The sequence below is a fragment of the Bombus flavifrons genome, chromosome 15 (genome assembly GCF_040668555.2).
Source record: "Bombus flavifrons isolate JBK064 chromosome 15, iyBomFlav1_principal, whole genome shotgun sequence".
Classification (NCBI taxonomy): Eukaryota; Metazoa; Arthropoda; class Insecta; order Hymenoptera; family Apidae; genus Bombus; species Bombus flavifrons.
Genome location: NC_138456.1, coordinates 11,260,930 through 11,278,418, shown reverse-complemented (window position 1 = coordinate 11,278,418; position 17,489 = coordinate 11,260,930). Strand labels below are relative to the sequence as shown.

The 17,489-nt window shown below is 35.2% G+C and overlaps 1 protein-coding gene across 6 annotated transcripts in view; it reads right to left on the bottom strand.

The window, feature by feature from the left end:
• The window catches only part of CDase (neutral ceramidase), a 139,656-nt gene that overhangs the window by 29,571 nt on the left and 92,596 nt on the right, over positions 1-17,489 (bottom strand). For 3 of the 6 annotated variants that reach the window (XM_069128181.1, XM_069128180.1, XM_069128182.1), the window contains exons 2-7: positions 4,962-5,139; positions 4,412-4,555; positions 3,693-3,869; positions 3,374-3,501; positions 3,078-3,276; positions 1,348-1,554 (exon numbers count right to left, since the gene is read on the bottom strand). In XM_069128181.1, the coding sequence (XP_068984282.1) occupies positions 1,348-1,554; positions 3,078-3,276; positions 3,374-3,501; positions 3,693-3,869; positions 4,412-4,555; positions 4,962-5,108 (1,002 nt within the window). In that variant the 5' untranslated portion in view covers positions 5,109-5,139. Of the gene's footprint in view, positions 1-1,347; positions 1,555-3,077; positions 3,277-3,373; positions 3,502-3,692; positions 3,870-4,411; positions 4,556-4,961; positions 5,140-5,895; positions 6,139-10,133; positions 10,289-15,749; positions 15,911-17,489 lie in introns of those variants that run through there. The other 3 variants (XM_069128177.1, XM_069128178.1, XM_069128179.1) reach the window with 3 other exon arrangements.

Here is a 17,489-nt window from a genome sequence, read left to right as displayed (position 1 = left end):
TTCCAATATCAAGAAGAAAGCAGAAGATACGAATCACAGCGAATGTTATTTACAAAATAATGATTTAATCACTGCGAATCTGTTCGACAAACATCTTTTCTGTTCGTCGCTCAAGAAAGGCTTCCTTGAAATTAATATTCCCTGACTAACCAAAGTAAAAAAAAAAAAAGAAAGAAGAGAAAGAATGGGTACAAACGTAATCGAGGAAAAGCAGTTCAGACACCATCTAAACCATCAACGTCAAAAGTGTTTTATTACACCGACACTTTATTTCATCTTTAATTAATCTCGTTATCGCGATATTCCGCATTAAGCGCTCTCCCGAGTGCAGCACCATTTTCTTCGTTTATTCGATAGTTATCTTGCGTTTCTATGCCCATGATCTCTTCTACTGCATATGTATATGCCCCTGTAGATTATATTCCTACATACGTATCTATGTTCGAATATTTACGTGTTCTTTTACGCTGTTGATTTTATTATTCATCAACGAACAGACGAGTATTCTAATTACGAATTTTCTCAAACGGAAGTGTACAAAATTGGAAGCGTACCGACGGTGTAATTAGTAATCTCGATGCTCATTGCGCTCATTCTTTCTATTATCGTTGGTCATTTATTTTGCACCTCCGTGGAATCGTTTTATATTACTTACGTTTATGTTACAGCGAGAGTTAAAAGTGGCGCGAAATTTATTCAAGAATTCTTGTACTTACGAAAGGTCCACGTATTTTGTACCATTGTATTTACTTTTTAACGATACGCTTATGATTCTCGAAACTTAATATGTACGGTTAACGATCAAGTATATTAGCAATCTGAATATCTAACAAATATTCAGCCTTTGAACCATAATTTTTCATTATAGACTCAGCTTGTAATTTCGAAACAATTAGACTGACAGTATGTGGTAGAATGATAACCATGTGACAAAGATAGATTTCGAATTATTTCTGTTTTCAGTGATGTTTAATTTTACATCAAATGTACCGATATCGATATCTAGTAATGCTTCGATACTTGTATAATTAACTTTTAACGAATATACGTAACGACGTAGATAAGTTCGTATCTTATCTTGTAAAAAAAAAAAAAAAAAAAAGAAAAAGATAGAATTGAAATGGAAAAAGTATCCAGAATATTATAACGATATTTCTACAATAAATTTCTATCTAAATTTCTTTTTCAAATAATAAAATTCCTAACATCAAAAGGGCTTACAGTTCAAATGAGGAAAATTCGCAGAACTTGGTAGTAAAATTTTTAATATTGGAAGGTAAAATGCCATCAAATAAAAAAAATTACACCTATATAGAATAAGAAAAGCGTATAATAAGAATGACTTACCCATGATTCTTTGAAGATCTTGTTGGCAATGATACTGGTGCTCTCGAACATGTCCTTTCCTGGGCCAGAAGCAAAACACATCTCCTTTTTTCTGGGGCAAGTGTATTGCTCGGAACAGTTATCGCCAGAAAATTCACATTTCGGGCCACGTGTGTTCGGTGAAACATCGCCAAGATTACTGGAGGCGAAGGCTGCTACGAATTGGCCCTGATTTCAAGGAATTTGTGTTACAACTCCTCGCAAAATCCACAACTGTATTCTTGTTTCGTATTAACACAATTACTTGGACTCGTGAAATCATAAAGAAAAAGAAAGAGAGAATGGAAATTGTCGATTTGGACAGAATAATTTTAGAGATCGATACAATTTTGTACTCTGATCGCGGCTGATTACAAACAGCAATTAACTGTATGAGCTGTAATTATAGTATAATTGAAGATCGCAATAGAAAAACATAAATCACATTTTTATGTTTTTTATATGAAACTGATCCTAAAATTCAATTTTATGAATCTTATCGAAAATTATTTGGAATTGAACGTGTATTTTGTTATTCTTTTGGATATTTCAAAAGTATTAATTGGTATAAAATGAGTTGTATCCTTATCATTTTTACAAAGTTTCATAAATTTAAATTTATAATAGGCTCTTAGTTCAACTACCTATATGCTATGCTGAAATAGTTCTCTGCAACCACCAATTGTAAGAGTAATTTTTATAACCGTTGTGGTTGTAAATTTAATAGATATTAATAAATTTAAGAACCGTACGTTTTACGAATTTTGTGAAATTTTGTAACAGAATTTTCTTATGGCTTATAGTATGGAAACCATACGAACAATCCAACATTCCGAGATAAACCGCGTGTCTTTCATACAGATGACCTGTGAAATTCGCTACGGGTGATTATGTTTATTTACAATATAGCTGTGCTCTGAATTTAGAAGTTCTCTGAATTCACCATATTTGTATGTATTTCTTGTTCTGTCGTCGCATATTCTCTTTTTCTTTCTCTCTATTCAGCAAATATAATAGGTCGTCATTCTACGGGTTCAATATATTAGGAAATTTTTAACAAGATATATCCGTAATATTTATTTAAAATATATTTATCGTCAATTTGAAATACATTTTAAATAAACTCTAAATTATTTAAATGTCGTAGATATAAATTGAATGATTAATAGAATTATGCAACGTGTATATGTACATATACACAACGAATATAACGCAATGTATAATGAGGATAATCCCTTTATAACCCTCGAGATTATGTTTTCTTGTGGGCTTTAGTGTAAACCATATCTTTCTTCGTCTTATAATTTAACTGAATAAAAATGACGAAGGAACGTTGTTGCTTTCTAACACAATTTATTGCGAAAATATAAGAGGATAGGAATTGAGAAAATATATTATTTGTAACTCTCGAAACAAGATTATCGGGCATGGATCTATCGATTAAAAAATACCAAATGCAACTTGGATTGAGAAAAAGTTGATAATAATCACTTTACTAATGTCTTCTTACATATCTGAGAAATTAAACTAACTGAGAAACCATTGCAAAATATGGCTCGAAGTATTCTTAGAAATTTATCTAAAAACTAGCTAAGCAGTAGACGAATGAATTCTTAATTTTCCTAAGTAGCTTAATAGTATTCCATACCGAATTAATATGGCATCGAATTATTTCTAAATTGATAATTAACTTTAATACTTAAAACGCTTACCTTGCCAGGCAACGAATCGTTATTCATAATTTTCTCGAAAAGAATCGAGGCATAGCCAACGTTATCGCTGGACAATAGATGATTAGTATTATTCATACTAGTTGGATGGATCGCGAACCAATTAATTACACCCAATCGCTTGTTGTCGGCTCCGACAAATTGTATTTGTGTCATAATCTTATCCACATCGTGCTTGTATCTATTACATTACAAAATGAATTTAATCGTTAATGAAATGAAAGAAAAGCATGGAAAAGGAAAAAAAATAATTTAATCGTTAAAATATGGACATTTACTTGTCTCTCTCTGATTTTGGATTGTTTAAATAAGCGGATGGACTTCTATTAATGTTCACACCATGAACTTCTCCATGGGTGATGAATATTCTGCCTGGAACTATGGCATAGTGAGCACGTTGAATACTCTGCAAGATTTATACGATATTTATCGATTAGATGATCATGTGATAAAACATTTATTAATATAGGAAATACAAATCTATTATAATATGCGTTGTAACGTTAGCTTTTTAATTTTCTCATTTCATTCTTCGAGATTGTAAATTGAATTTGATCGTTTGAAGATTCATAGTTAAGTATAAGGAGAAGAAATTACCTTCGTGATTCCCTTGACCATAGCATCGAAGGTCTGTTGAACGAAACCGAATGTCGTAATATCGAACAACATGTGCAACATGAATCCACCGGGTGTGGAGTGCGAGTGAGTTGCACTGATCATCACATTTTTCTCCGTATACAGGCTGCCAAACTCTTTTTCAAGATTCTGCAACACCTGTAACAACCAACATATTTTATCAGGAACACAAACTTTTACAACTTGTATAAATCCAATAAGTAAAAATTATTGAAACTTCATTTCCAAGTAGAACACTTTGAAATGAATTGAAAACGAAGCGTCGCATAAAGAAATTTTATCCTACGTTTCTCACTTATTTTTTCACGTAGAATCTCCCCTTGTTTATTATGCTACGATTACTAGGATACCTTGCATATACAAACACAAATGCATGTTACACGAAAATGAAGAACAAAGAGAAATAACATAATAAGATAAATATACGAAGAAGGATTCCGAGAATATTCTAACTCTTTCTAATAAATAATTTCGATTTAAACAAACATTCGTTGATATCTCATTAAAAATCATTTTTTAATTATCATCGATAAAAGGACGAAAGATGCGGATAAATACAATTAATTAGACAAAACGATAGATTGATCTGCGAACTTTGTGTTCGAAAAATGGCAAAAAATTTCTATTTATTTTTCTATTTGTATCAAAGAAGGAAGGTGAAAGGATGCAAGTGGGATTACCGTTTGACGAACGCCGTTTCCTATCATGGCGCTATCCACGCTCACGAAGACGAACCTCTCCTCGCCATCGTCGATGATGAATGCGCGGGAGAATGTTCGAAGATGGATTCCTGATCCTTTTTGATCGATCTTCGCGTAGCCCATCTAGAAAACAAACAATCCCCGTGAAACACTGTACGAATACAAGGAACACGACTCTGCGTCGCTTCTGTAGGTCGTTTATTGCTCAACTCCGTTGCATAATTCGTTCCAACGCACCGATATCCGTCGAATGAGAATTATTTTTCGTTCTATACAATTGAATCGGTTGTGCAAAGATATAATGCGTATAATATAAAGATACGATGCAAGCATATACGAAATATGCAAAGTAAAATACTATTGATAATAGTTGGAGGATAAACAGGATGTTTATTTAGGTTCTATTTCTTCAATGACGCGCAGAAAAATATAAATTCGCTCTCTAGTAACGAGTATCTTGTAATTTCAACATATTATAATTTCTATGCTAAATACTTGTTCGAACATGATACTTTCGTGCGATACTTACAAAAACAATTTCAGCGGCGGGTCCCGTAGCATCTGCTCTGCCCACCCCGATGCTGTAAGACGCGATGGCGCCGGGCACCGCAAGCTGGACCAGCCATATCGTCAGCAACGCAAGGATTCTAAAGCGTCCAACTGCCGGTGCCTCCATTCAGTTTTTCTCTGCCGCCAGTCTGATCGCGCTGAAATCAAATAAACCACTGTTTTCAATCACTGTTTCAACTTGACTTAATATTATCATCCATTCAGCGATAAGCGAGCATATTACCAAAACAGAATTTTTTTTCCATTTCCTCGCTTCCAAGTCGTACTAAATTCGTTAAACGCATCGTGTTTCAACATAGAATATTATCGCACGTTAGAAATTCTCGTATCCGAGTAACGATATCAATGATTTGAAAGAAAATGCGCGAAGAAAGTAGGTGAACTTCGATTTAAATGGTTTGTTTGTATCGCGTACGCAAACTGGAATGTTGAAATAACATTAACTCGTGATCGTCGATCGTTGTAACAAGATGCGCAAGGTGCATAAGCAAGATTTTTTAGATATTTCTACGTGTACGTTATTGTTCGATTGCCTAATTGTTTTTACGCGCGAATTCGTAAGAAAACATTTTACGCGAATAAAACTCGCGCAGAAAATTTCACGTATGTTATATTTTAATGGTACATAAAGTGCATAAAATAAAAATTATTTGTCGGATTATCATTAGGGTTAGGGGCGTACAACGAATCTTCGCGTGAATTGGCCATCGTTGTTAGGTACTATAGATGATATTTTACTGATACGAATGTAATTATTACGGAGTTTAACAGGTAATAGCAGCGATTAGATAATCGCGATGTCGATGACAATGAATTTAGATTGGATAACGAATCGACGGTCAACGGGATGACGAATGCGATTTCTGCCACAGTCTAAGTGGAACTCAACTTACTGATCCACGATTCGGGTGTGTCTCGACGTACTCGTCCACAGTACAAGTAGAACTAATCCGACTAAATCTCAATCCAAGTGGAACTGCCCTTATATACTCCTCTCCGTACCTCTCTGTGCGCCTCGGGTCAATCTTAGTTTTCAAGGAGAACTATTTAATTACTCCGTACTTCCGTTAGGTACGCGTCCCTTCCGTGACCGTGGCTACGTTCAACGACCCGTTATGTCACTTCGAGCCCAAGTCCACAGTCATAACTTTAGGGCACCCGTACTCGGATTGGATCGTAAACAACTGTTTCTCATTTTTATTATTTAAGTACAGTTATAATAAAAAGTCTGGACTAAAGTATCGGGGACCTTGCCAAACGTTGCAAAAGAAAGGCCCCGATGTCCTTTCATCTCGGACATATATATAAATTTATAAGAAGAAATTGTACTATAGAAATGTAAAGAAATAATGTAAAAAATACTAAAAACAATTTTCATAACACATATACTATCACTTTGATAACATTAAGGACATTTCCTTACTCGTTTAAATTTTTAGGAGTGAGATGGAATATTTATACGTCCCGAGGAACTCTCTTCGTTGGAAGAAATTTCTTGCTGCTTCGAAAGGTTTCCATTTCTACAGAAGAAGTTGAAGGTTATAGGAGGACTTTCGACAGATATCATGACTACCCGGAATGTGTCGAAGCAAGAATGCCTATTAGCTGTCTCAAGAACCACGCCTAGCTTCTTCTCCGAGAGGAAGAGGATCGTGAAAGTTGAAATACCGAATGGTAAACTTGTCACGTTTCCACGAAATTTTGACAAAACTCATGTACATGTGAAGACAAGGTTTCGTCAGATTAAATCGTCAGATAAAAGTGATTAAACTAATATTTAACGAAAATTCCCCCATATTGATCGTTTAACAAAAAGCAAATTAACTCGTTTCTAATCACTAAAAGATTCAGCGTAATAAATTTAATGTAATAAATTTAATATAATAAAATAAAGTAGTTTATACGTATTTCAAATAGACTGCGGTTTGGCAAACGAATAACGTAGTTTCTTTAAATGCATACTCTTTAAATACGAAACCATTTGGTTTCACCCTCTTCTTGTTCATCGCCCTTGGGAAGACACCCTCTTAAACACATTTACACACACAGTCATCGCTACCATTTAGTCACACTAATCCCTCCAGAGTCTTCATTTCTCAAGCGTCAGAGATATCCTCTTGCTTGCAGTCCGAAACATTTATCTTATAACTTCAGATAAGAGTTCAAGTGCAATTATTTTAAAACAGAACACGTGAATGGATAAAATTGAGACTTAAAAAAATATTAGCAGACGCGAAACACATTGCCCCAACGTAAAGAAATTAGAAGTATTGGAATTATTCCTATCTTCTTACAAAATAATATATTGATAGATGTTTTATCAGTGGTGTTTGAAACGTGTGTACTCGTTAATATAAGATAGAAGATAAAGGTATACGTAAATTTGAAGTTCTATCGCAACAACATTTTTAATTACGATATTTAAAATTAGTTATATCTTGGACAATGGATGTATTGGACGCAAATTTAATTGAAATTTAAATAATCTCTTCGATAATAATGAGAATAAATAATGAATATGAAAATTGAATAATCCCTTTTGACCTATAAATTTATTTTAATAGATAAATATAACACAATATATATTGTGAATATAATATGATATTTTTGTAGCAATATTTTTCAATCACGCTCCTTGTGATCTGATTATTTTATGTTACGTGAGATTACATATGAAATACAAAATAAAACATTATTACACAAAAAAGTAGTGGAAAAATTAGGATTCGTAGAGACAAAAGAACATAGCGAACGAAGGACGTTTCCATGAAATTACATATTATATAATACACGAATGATCCTTTGTCTCGATAACCGTTATCACGCGAGGCAGCCGACATAACGCCCTTATCAAAATATGCATATCACGAATCACTCGACAATTTCCTCTCGTCAAATTGATAATCTTCTATCGTCGATGCTTCCATTATTAATAATTTTCTATGGTAAAATTGATCAACTTTTTTAGCAGAATTTCGATCGGTAGAATTAATACAAAGATTCGTGTAAGAACATTTTTTTGGAGAATAGAGTGTTTCTTCTCTGATATTTTTAACGTGATCATTTCGATGAACAGGAATTTTATAATCAATTATAATCGATTAATCGCGGATATTTGTGCAAATTCGTACTTCTATGAAAATAGCTATGGAAATGAAACTTATAGGAGATTTATTTCACGTATTGAATATAACTTAATAGTTTGAATGTTTCGTACGTTTTATAGCATTAAGCGCATTCTGTGCACTTTTGCCTTTAAATTTACTTTTGTCTGTATATTAATTAGTCTCAAAATTATAGAAAACTTTGTCGTCGTTTCAGCGAATTTCAGTTCCAGGATCACAGAAATATGTTTTTCTATTTTAGTAAGTGGAAGCTTATGAGTAATTCCAGATGACAGAAAACGCTCGATCTTTGGACGCAGTCCAATCTTAATGGAATAAGATGCAGTGATTTTATCTTTCTGATAGTAAAAGCGTTAGAAATTATAATTTCTGCAATGTCTATAACCTTTTTAATTATTCCGATCTCACAGGAAATATTCATACTTCTTAATTATATAGACAATTTGTCTGTTCGATTATTTTTCTATATTTGATTCCTTTCGAGGATTCGAGGAATAAAAATAACAATATAAATTTAATACTTTTAAATATTAATACAGGAAGTTCTTCGGATAAAATAGTAAAAGCTTTAAAAAGATTTAAAATATGACAGCGACAAACTGTTAAATATTAATACGCAAGAGGCTTTTAAAAATAGAATAATACAATTTTCACTCTAGAATAGTAAGATTTATGGCAGTAATAAATAAAATTTATTGTTCTTAAACCTTTAAATAGATATCATTCCACAAAAGGTTTCAAAAAATACCGTAATAGGAATTCTATTGTATCATACATCACCTTAAATTGACGCTGAAAAGCACATCAAACTATCCCACTATTCAACGAGGAAAATCTTCACTATTCTTCTCCAGTAAACAGATTTTATGTTAGAAGACTTTTATAACTTTTATCGTGGAAGTAGATTCAATAGAAATCGCTACAAAGTTTTATGCCGGATGACAAGGATGGCAGGGAAGTTCTATTAGTTGATATATGGATACTTTATTCGTGACCCGGTTCATTAGGAGCACGGAATGGAGAAACGAGAGTTTGAAAGATAGAATGTTAGTATTTAAAGTGTTCATAAAACAGTAGTTCTATTGTGTATACTTAACACGGTTCGATAACACTGTTTCTCGTGTTTCACTCATATTGCTGTTGCTTGATTTTTTTCTTTTTTTATAACTGTTTTAAGAAAAATGATAATTCTATAATTATAATAGAATGTAAGATCATTTATTATAACGATTTGGTGACCTTTACCTTTCTTCCGTAAATATCATTCTTTGGTCAAGCCAAGTTCTGCAAGTCGATAGGATGAAAATGTTTAAAATTGTTCATGGTTAGAGACGAAGAAAGGCCTGGCTGATAGAGACGAGGAATTTTCCTTGTTTTCCAGATTTGAAATATAATTTTTGCAAAAAAAAAAAAGAGGCTGGAGGTGTATTAAAACTTTTAGAAAACAAGTATTATGTATTATGTAAGTATCTGTGTATTCTGTCCCTGATAACGAAGAAATATCACGTATACTCCTAACAACGATAAAGATCGATAATAATTTGATTGATTATAATCGACGATAAAGAGATAAGAGAAATCTAAAGAAATAACGAGAAGAACTCTAGTAGACGTAATAGTGGAAAAATAATAAGAAGATTATTTACGTTTCTTGTGATAAAAAGAGATCATCTATGCTTTAGCAATAAGAAATAACATGAGCAAATAATAAAAAAGGTAGCCTCTCCGACCTAACTAACATTAAATACGCTTCTAAGATTCTATTCTTAAATCTTGCATAACGTTTACTCTAATAACAAAAAGAATCATCCACATTTTCAACAAACAGAAAATAGTTTGCACGAGCGAACGCAAGAAGATAATAAAAATAAATGGAAACGCGTAATAGATAAATACACAACACTCTCCATGCAAGATCCCGAAGGAAATTCATGCAAAACAAAACAGTCCACTGCTCGAAACAATCCTCTTAAAATCAACTCTTTCGCTGACTGCAAAAGACTCACAAAAATATCTGCAAAGTATCGCCCATTCGATTTTCCTCCTTCTGCTATCGAAGAGAAACACGCTCGACCGCGAAATGAACAAAGAAGATAACGAAGATCCGTAGCACCTCGGGAATAATTTTCCATGCAACTGATCGCGTCCGTGCTTGCATCGAGCGTCTACAAGGGGAAAGAGCGAAACGACGAGATAGCGGATAACAGATAGTGCACACTTGCCAGTGGGAATTTTCGACGCGAGTCCTATTATCAGTCACGCGATTAAGGCTAATCGGGGACGAGCACGATTATCCAGAAACCTCGTTCGCTTCCTACGTTCTATGATTCATCCTTTCGTTTCGACTTAATTCGTCGGCTTTTCAGGCCGCATACCCCGGCCGCGACGACTCATCAAAAACAAATTAATTAGACTCGAACCGCTGCACTGTACGCTTTATATTCGTATTCGCTTTATATACGTTCATACGTCTACTATCTGGCCATTAAGGCCTTTCTCTGCGTGCATCTAACGTTTCGTTGTCGCGAGACAATCGATTCGAATCTCGCTTGGTCGAGATGATCGATCGTGAGGAGACTGCGAGGTGATTTACCTCCGTTCAGCACGTGAATGACCCACTGCGCTACTTCGTGCGTCTCTGTGTTTGTGGAAAAATTACGAATCACTTCTTCGGACTGTGTTTTCGACGATTTTAAAGATGTACAGGATGTCTCATTTTTATCCCGTCAAACGGTGTCAGCGTATGCTACGATCGGAAACGAGAAAAAAATGTTACATGAACGTAGGTAGCATCGTGATCCTTTATTACCAAGCTGTAACGAATTATTAAGATTGTCGGTCACGATTATTGAGATTGTTGTTCAAAGCATCGTACGTTCTTGTAAACAGGATAATTTGTAATAAAGAATAAAGCATTTTTCCATTGTTTAATGGAATAAAAATGAAACACCCTGTATATTTTAATTTGCGTTGTCCGTACGAAAAACTAGATGAGTTTATACGAGAAAAAGATGGATTTTGGATATTTCTTGAAACCCTGCGCGCCTTTAGTTTGCCGATAGTGATTGCGAAAATATGGTAAAGAATAGAGATGATCTTTTCGCGAAGTTTTAGTAGTTTTAGATTATCGATGCTTGGTAAACTCTGAGTTGATTTTTAATCATTTTATTATTTTTGTCGCGTTGATCGAGGGTCGATATAATAGTGTAATAATATAGAAAAGCAACGACTTTTGAACATATTTTGAGAATTTCGAATATTTATGATCGAAGACCGATGGATTTCAAGAATTTCTCAAAGGTTTTATGGTTCCTTACCTCGACGATGGTTACTGGAAAATAAACAATAATGAAAACGTACAGAGTCTTGTGAGACTTTCTATAAATTTAAAGAGTTAATGTTAATAGCATCGTGATGACGAATCGTTGCTCGAAAACGAATTTAAACGATGGTATTATTCCATGAATGAGGACGCAAGGCTTCTAATTGGTTTCATAATTAGTATACAAGTGAGAGTACATCTTGCGAACAATCGTGAAATGAATGAAATTTTTCTCTACTCTAAACTGTAACGAAATTGTAAATTATTACCGTTTTAATGCACTTTTTATCTACATCAGTCGTTCTATAATTTTTATAATCAATTCTTTTGTTCAATTTCCCAATTACCGAACGTTCGTTGCATTTTCGACATACGATGTCAATTCGGAAGTCTAAATCGAAATTCACAACTATGTCATACCTCGGCGACACAATCGTCGCTATTCTTTCTTCTTCGCTTAAATATAACACACAGTTTCACACAGTAATTTACAAAAGTATCACCAAGGATGTATAATTTCTTCATAGTAAACACTTAGAATCAGAAAATATTCAAACTCTCGGAACGATATTTAATATCCACCACTTCCCGATGATAACAACCGCTGACCGAAAAATACTTCGAGCTTGGAAGAGATTTTATCGAAACGTTCGAAGTTATTACGGTTTCGAAACCGAATATCGACTGGAAAAATTCTCAGAACGATATTCGAAAGTCGTCGCTTTCCATAAATATCGATAACCTAAAAGTATCAGAAACTTCGAAAAACATTCCACGAAGAAACTTAAAATTGAATCTAGAAAAAGTGAAAACCGTGTAACAATTTCTACTAACATCGCAGGAATCGTAGCACAGAACGATCAAACTTTCCTCATTTACCCCAATTTCTCCGATGATCGACTAACCAGAACGGAAGCTTCTTATCTGACTTCCATCGAAATCGGTTCGATTATACTTGTCAGCTGGTGGATTCCCACCAACAAATTCGTTCCTTTTCTCGTGACGCGTGAATGAACACTGAGACGAGATCGAACACAACGCCGGTAGGTGGATGCTGCAGAATTTCGACGATATTCGCCGATCGCATGGCGAACGTTCGCTTTCACTTTCCGACGATCGACCTTTCGAACCAGGTATTATGTCTACTCTCAATTCTCTATTCCGCTGTTGGCCACCTGTTCCAGAACGAAGAATGCTCGTCGAGTCGATGTGATGTAAACATCGTAAAAGCAAGATCGTTCGCTGACGTGGACGTTTCTTGGAAAATTACAGTTGTTGTTACAAGTCTGACAGCAAATTATACATTGGCAACTTAAGTTTGCGAACTTGATATTTTTTCGAGTAACATCGTTTATCGAAATTATGAAAGTAATAATTTTTCATTGAAATATGTATTCCATCGTGTGTTCGAATCGTAATATTTTGCCATACGTTCGGCGATTTTTTAATTTCTCGGTAGGAGTGGATCTCCTTTGATTCAAAATATACGGACAGACTCGAAAGGTGGCAAATTTAGTTGTCGCTTCATACATAATTCAACTGGAATTCAATTCGTTATTGGACAAATTACAATACATTCGGTTAAACGTTGGAGAAAGTTCGATCATATTCAGATGAGATTTTGAGTAACCACGCGCTCTTCTTTCGTGTCCCAGTTTCAAGATTCATTCTATATACTCGAATTTTCGATAAGAAATCTCCTTGCCATCGTATCGATCTCTATAGAATCCTCAATTTCTAATTATCAATGGCGACAGACAAAAGTTATTTTTGTTCAGAAGGCAAAGTTCGCGTCTGTGTTTTAGTCGTCGATCGTTTATCGACCTGCGTCGATCCATTAAAATCAATTCCAATCTCTCGATAGTTGATAGAACCGATTAGCGACGTCGTTGTTCGTGCATAATACTCGACAGCGTTATCGTCTCGATGTAAAACCGATAACACTGAATGATCGTTTCAAACGTCTGACGCATGGATTGTGCAAAACGAGTAAATGTATACACTTTGCGTAAAATCGAGAAGCGTACGATGTTTCTGATCACCTTATCGCAATGTTATGAGATTGTGTAAATACCGGGCTACTCGAATGTTAGCGAAACACTCTCTAATAATCTCTAAATATGTGCAGAAGTTTAGTTCACCTACCAGTCGGAAATGTTATGTTTTTAAAGATGCTAGACCTTACACGAAATATATTGTTATTTCTTAGGAATGTTTGATGTTTTGCTTTCGTTCCATATTAATTATTTTTTCAGTCGTGGCAGTTCTTCAAAAGTGATTTTAGATCGAAATACAAGAATTTTGTATAATCGGTGGTCGAATGATTATATGGATAAGGCGTATGTTTAGCGCGAAATGTGTTAGAACTATTGATTGATAGCGAAATAATTAATATTTTATGATTAATTATCGTTACCAAATCACCATCGTAAGTGGTTTAAGACTTTTGCACCGTACATACATATGTACCATGTATTTTCTTCGTTCGTTGACAACGGTCGCACTACTCTTTGCGATAGAATCAGAGAACAATAGCGTAATAAGAAAAGATTAGAAAAAAATTATTTATCCGATGCTAATTACCAATCGATAACGAGAGAAAGTAGTTGTACAGATTTAATCTATATTCTATTCTAAACGTCTGTCGTGATTTCACCGATAAGGAGTCGAGAATGTTGGATTAATCGATGAGTGGAAGATTAATAGTTTGTCTTTTGTGTTTGTTCAATTTCTTTCGTCGATAAGACGACACACGTATTGACAAAATTCTACTGTTATTATAGAAATTATTTGCTCGCAAATAAATACAACACGATCTCTTGTCGAGACATATCTATGTGTCTCACGGACTGAATTTAAAATACGAGAGTAAAACGTTTCTGCCGAAATATGGATCCTTTGAATCTCATTACCGAGTATAGAAAGTTCTAAGAAACTAAAAATATTTCAGTCTCAGTTTTAGTTTAGAGTATTCCAGTGTCGAAGTTTTATTTGTTAAATATAAAACTGAGAAGAGAGAGATTTGGTAAATATTTGATATATTGATATGCAACAAAAGAGGAAGAATAATTTTCTAAAAGAATAAAAAAAAGAATTAGAGGCAGTTACGGAGTAGTATAAGTTAAACGAGGAAAAATATTGAAAGAAGACAGCGAAATGAGCGAGTATTCGTGTCACGTGCTGTTCGAAGAATTGTAAATAAAAACGAGAGTGCAGATGCAATGCTGCCTGTTTGACAAACTACAATCTATCGCGTGCATTACATTCGTGTATATATTTGATAAAGGACAACAAAGATATTTCTTAATACGATCGACAATGTACTCGGAAATAAATGGTATTCGTATTCGCCAGGTCGATTGCATAATGAAAACATTGTTATCGGTGAGCATAATTTATTAACTACGATCGAGATTAAAAAAATACTTACGAATTGAGAAAAACAAGATAATAATACTCTTGTTAATTCGTTCAAGTTTAGAGGTAAATACACGTATTATTCATTCCATTTGGTATTATAATTTCTAACTTGTAATATGCTACTACACTGGCAGATTTTACTATATATAGAATACATACTATATCGTACATATGTAAATTTTCAATCACATCGGTGTTCTATTTCGTTCGAGATAAAATTCAAATTAACGTTCTTTTTTTCTAGAGAAATGGGGTATCTCGGTAAGATAGCGTTTCGTAACTTAACTCGCTCTTACCAAAAGTGAAGCAAACGCAGACGCTGTTCATCCATCACGATTCATATAGCAAAGAAAATTACTGCACAAAGACAGCATCTACTCGCTCCATGATAAGCACCAAATTTTAACGATATCCATTCATGGCAATACGCGCGACAAAGAAAAGCGTGCAGAGATAATACACGCTTCCAAACTTTTCTCACTCTTATAAATAATAAACCATCGGAGTGCATCTGCACCGAATCCACGATCTACCCTACAAGAAAGTCACTATCCAATCACGATCGTCGCCACAAAAAATGTATCATCCACATACATATAATACTCATTACGTAACTTTATGTGTGATGCTTTGCGATTCCTGTCACTGTCATAAACAACAAACCACGCAAGTACACCTGCACCGGATCCGATCGAGCGAAATCCATTATTCGCAATGTACATCTGAAAAACTCGATTATCGAAAATCGTGTAATACCGATTTCGTAGCTTCGTACGTATACTACTCGCTCGAGAAGCAAACCAACTTCGATCGGTACTCACCGTCACGATCCACTAAACAAAGAGAACTAAACTAGCGGCTACACAAAGGTATTACTCACGCGCTCAAACGCTCCAGCTCATGACCACGTTGATCGAACGAGGGATCGAATGCGTAGGTGATCGATGGATCAGCAGAGACAGAGCGGAGACGCGGCTATAACAGCTGGTCTGCACGGCCAGTCTCGCCGCGAACAATTGGCGCGAACACTCTTAAACGCTCTCTCTGAAATATACTCTGAGAGGCAGCGTGGTCGACGTTGCTCGAGAAGGGGAAACGGAAACGATCCTCCACGGCTATTCTCATGGCTCACCGTCTCGCTCCTGTCGTCACGGCCAGCGCGGCGTTTCGCGCTCCGTTTCTCTCTTTCCTTCGTGTATTTCGACCGTGTTGGGGGATTCGTACACTCGTTTTACAGTGTTCTGCTTATCTGGCCGGCGTAAAAGCGCGTGGCGAACGTTTCCAGGGGTTTCGAGGGTCGTTTCGAGGCTGCTTGGCTATGCGACCGTGTCTTGAGGTTTCGAGGGGAGACGTTGTGCGACGCAGGGGTAGATATGGTTTTAGGTGGAGGTATATAGAAGCGTGTTAGAGAGGCTGATGGAAATGTTGGGCCGTTGGATGGGTTTGATGAAGCGTGAAAGCAAGCTAAGAGCGAATTGAGATGTGCCAAATTGCGCGAGATGAAAGATTGGGTAACCGGTGTCTTTGTACAGAACGCAGAGAAGAATTTCAGTCTCGAATTCGATGCAACTTGATTTTTACACAAGTTCGTTTGTCCCAATGAAATCTCAGTAAGCTGCTGTTATACGAACTGCAGTCGTATAAATTGTTCGTCCCCTACAAGTTCGAATAAATGGAATTCTACTGTAATTGCTTCGTTTATATTTATGAATAATTAGAAAATTAAAAAAAAAACCAATGACCGGATGCGCGCAACTTTTAAAAAAATAAGAAACTTCCAGAAAGGAGAAAAAATTGAGAAAAGCTTCGATATAAAGCGTACTGACAATCGTGTTTTACCACGTGTCGTCGGTAAAAGAGAGATTTATGGAGATTACATCGAAAGTGGCAGTAAGACGAAGGATTTGTTTCTTTTTGTTCGTAATACCTACGTCACTCTTTAACGTTATTTTTCAATACATACGTCGTTCTTTAATACGATCTCGAAACGCGGTGTTCGAGATTAACGTGTCAAGAATCTAACAGTTCTGCTAGGGGTAGTTTTTGATAGGACGATGAAGAAATTATGCGAGGTTTTAACGCGAAAAGTCGGTAGAACGTCGTTCAACCGACGAAACGAGGTGAATCAAAATCTAAAATGAAAAAGGGACGTGCTCCGCCGTTTCTGGTTCTCCTTGACTTCGATACATCGCTATGTGCCACTTTGTTTAACTATCATTTTTATTCTTGTGTATACTTCGCTAGCTCGAAGAGGATAAACCGCACTATGGACCCTACGCGACTATTCAGCGTTTAATTTTTCTAAATGAACGCGATAAAAACTTGAAGTTCTTGAAGTAAGATCGTAAGATATAATTTTATTATTCCAAGATTATTTTCAAACGAATACGAGGTTCTAACAATTAGAACGAATCAGTTTCTTCGTCTTTCTGACGCTCGAACAAAGATCTATTGAAAATAATCGGCATCCATAGAGAAATATCTGTTAAGGCAGCTCTGTCACGAAAGTATTCAGAAATTATTCGCGTCTTTCATCTTTTTCTGTCATGTTTCCTGCGTTTGAGTCGAAGAGATCGAGTAAAAGTAATCAAATCCAATAACAGAAGTCTGTTTAGACATT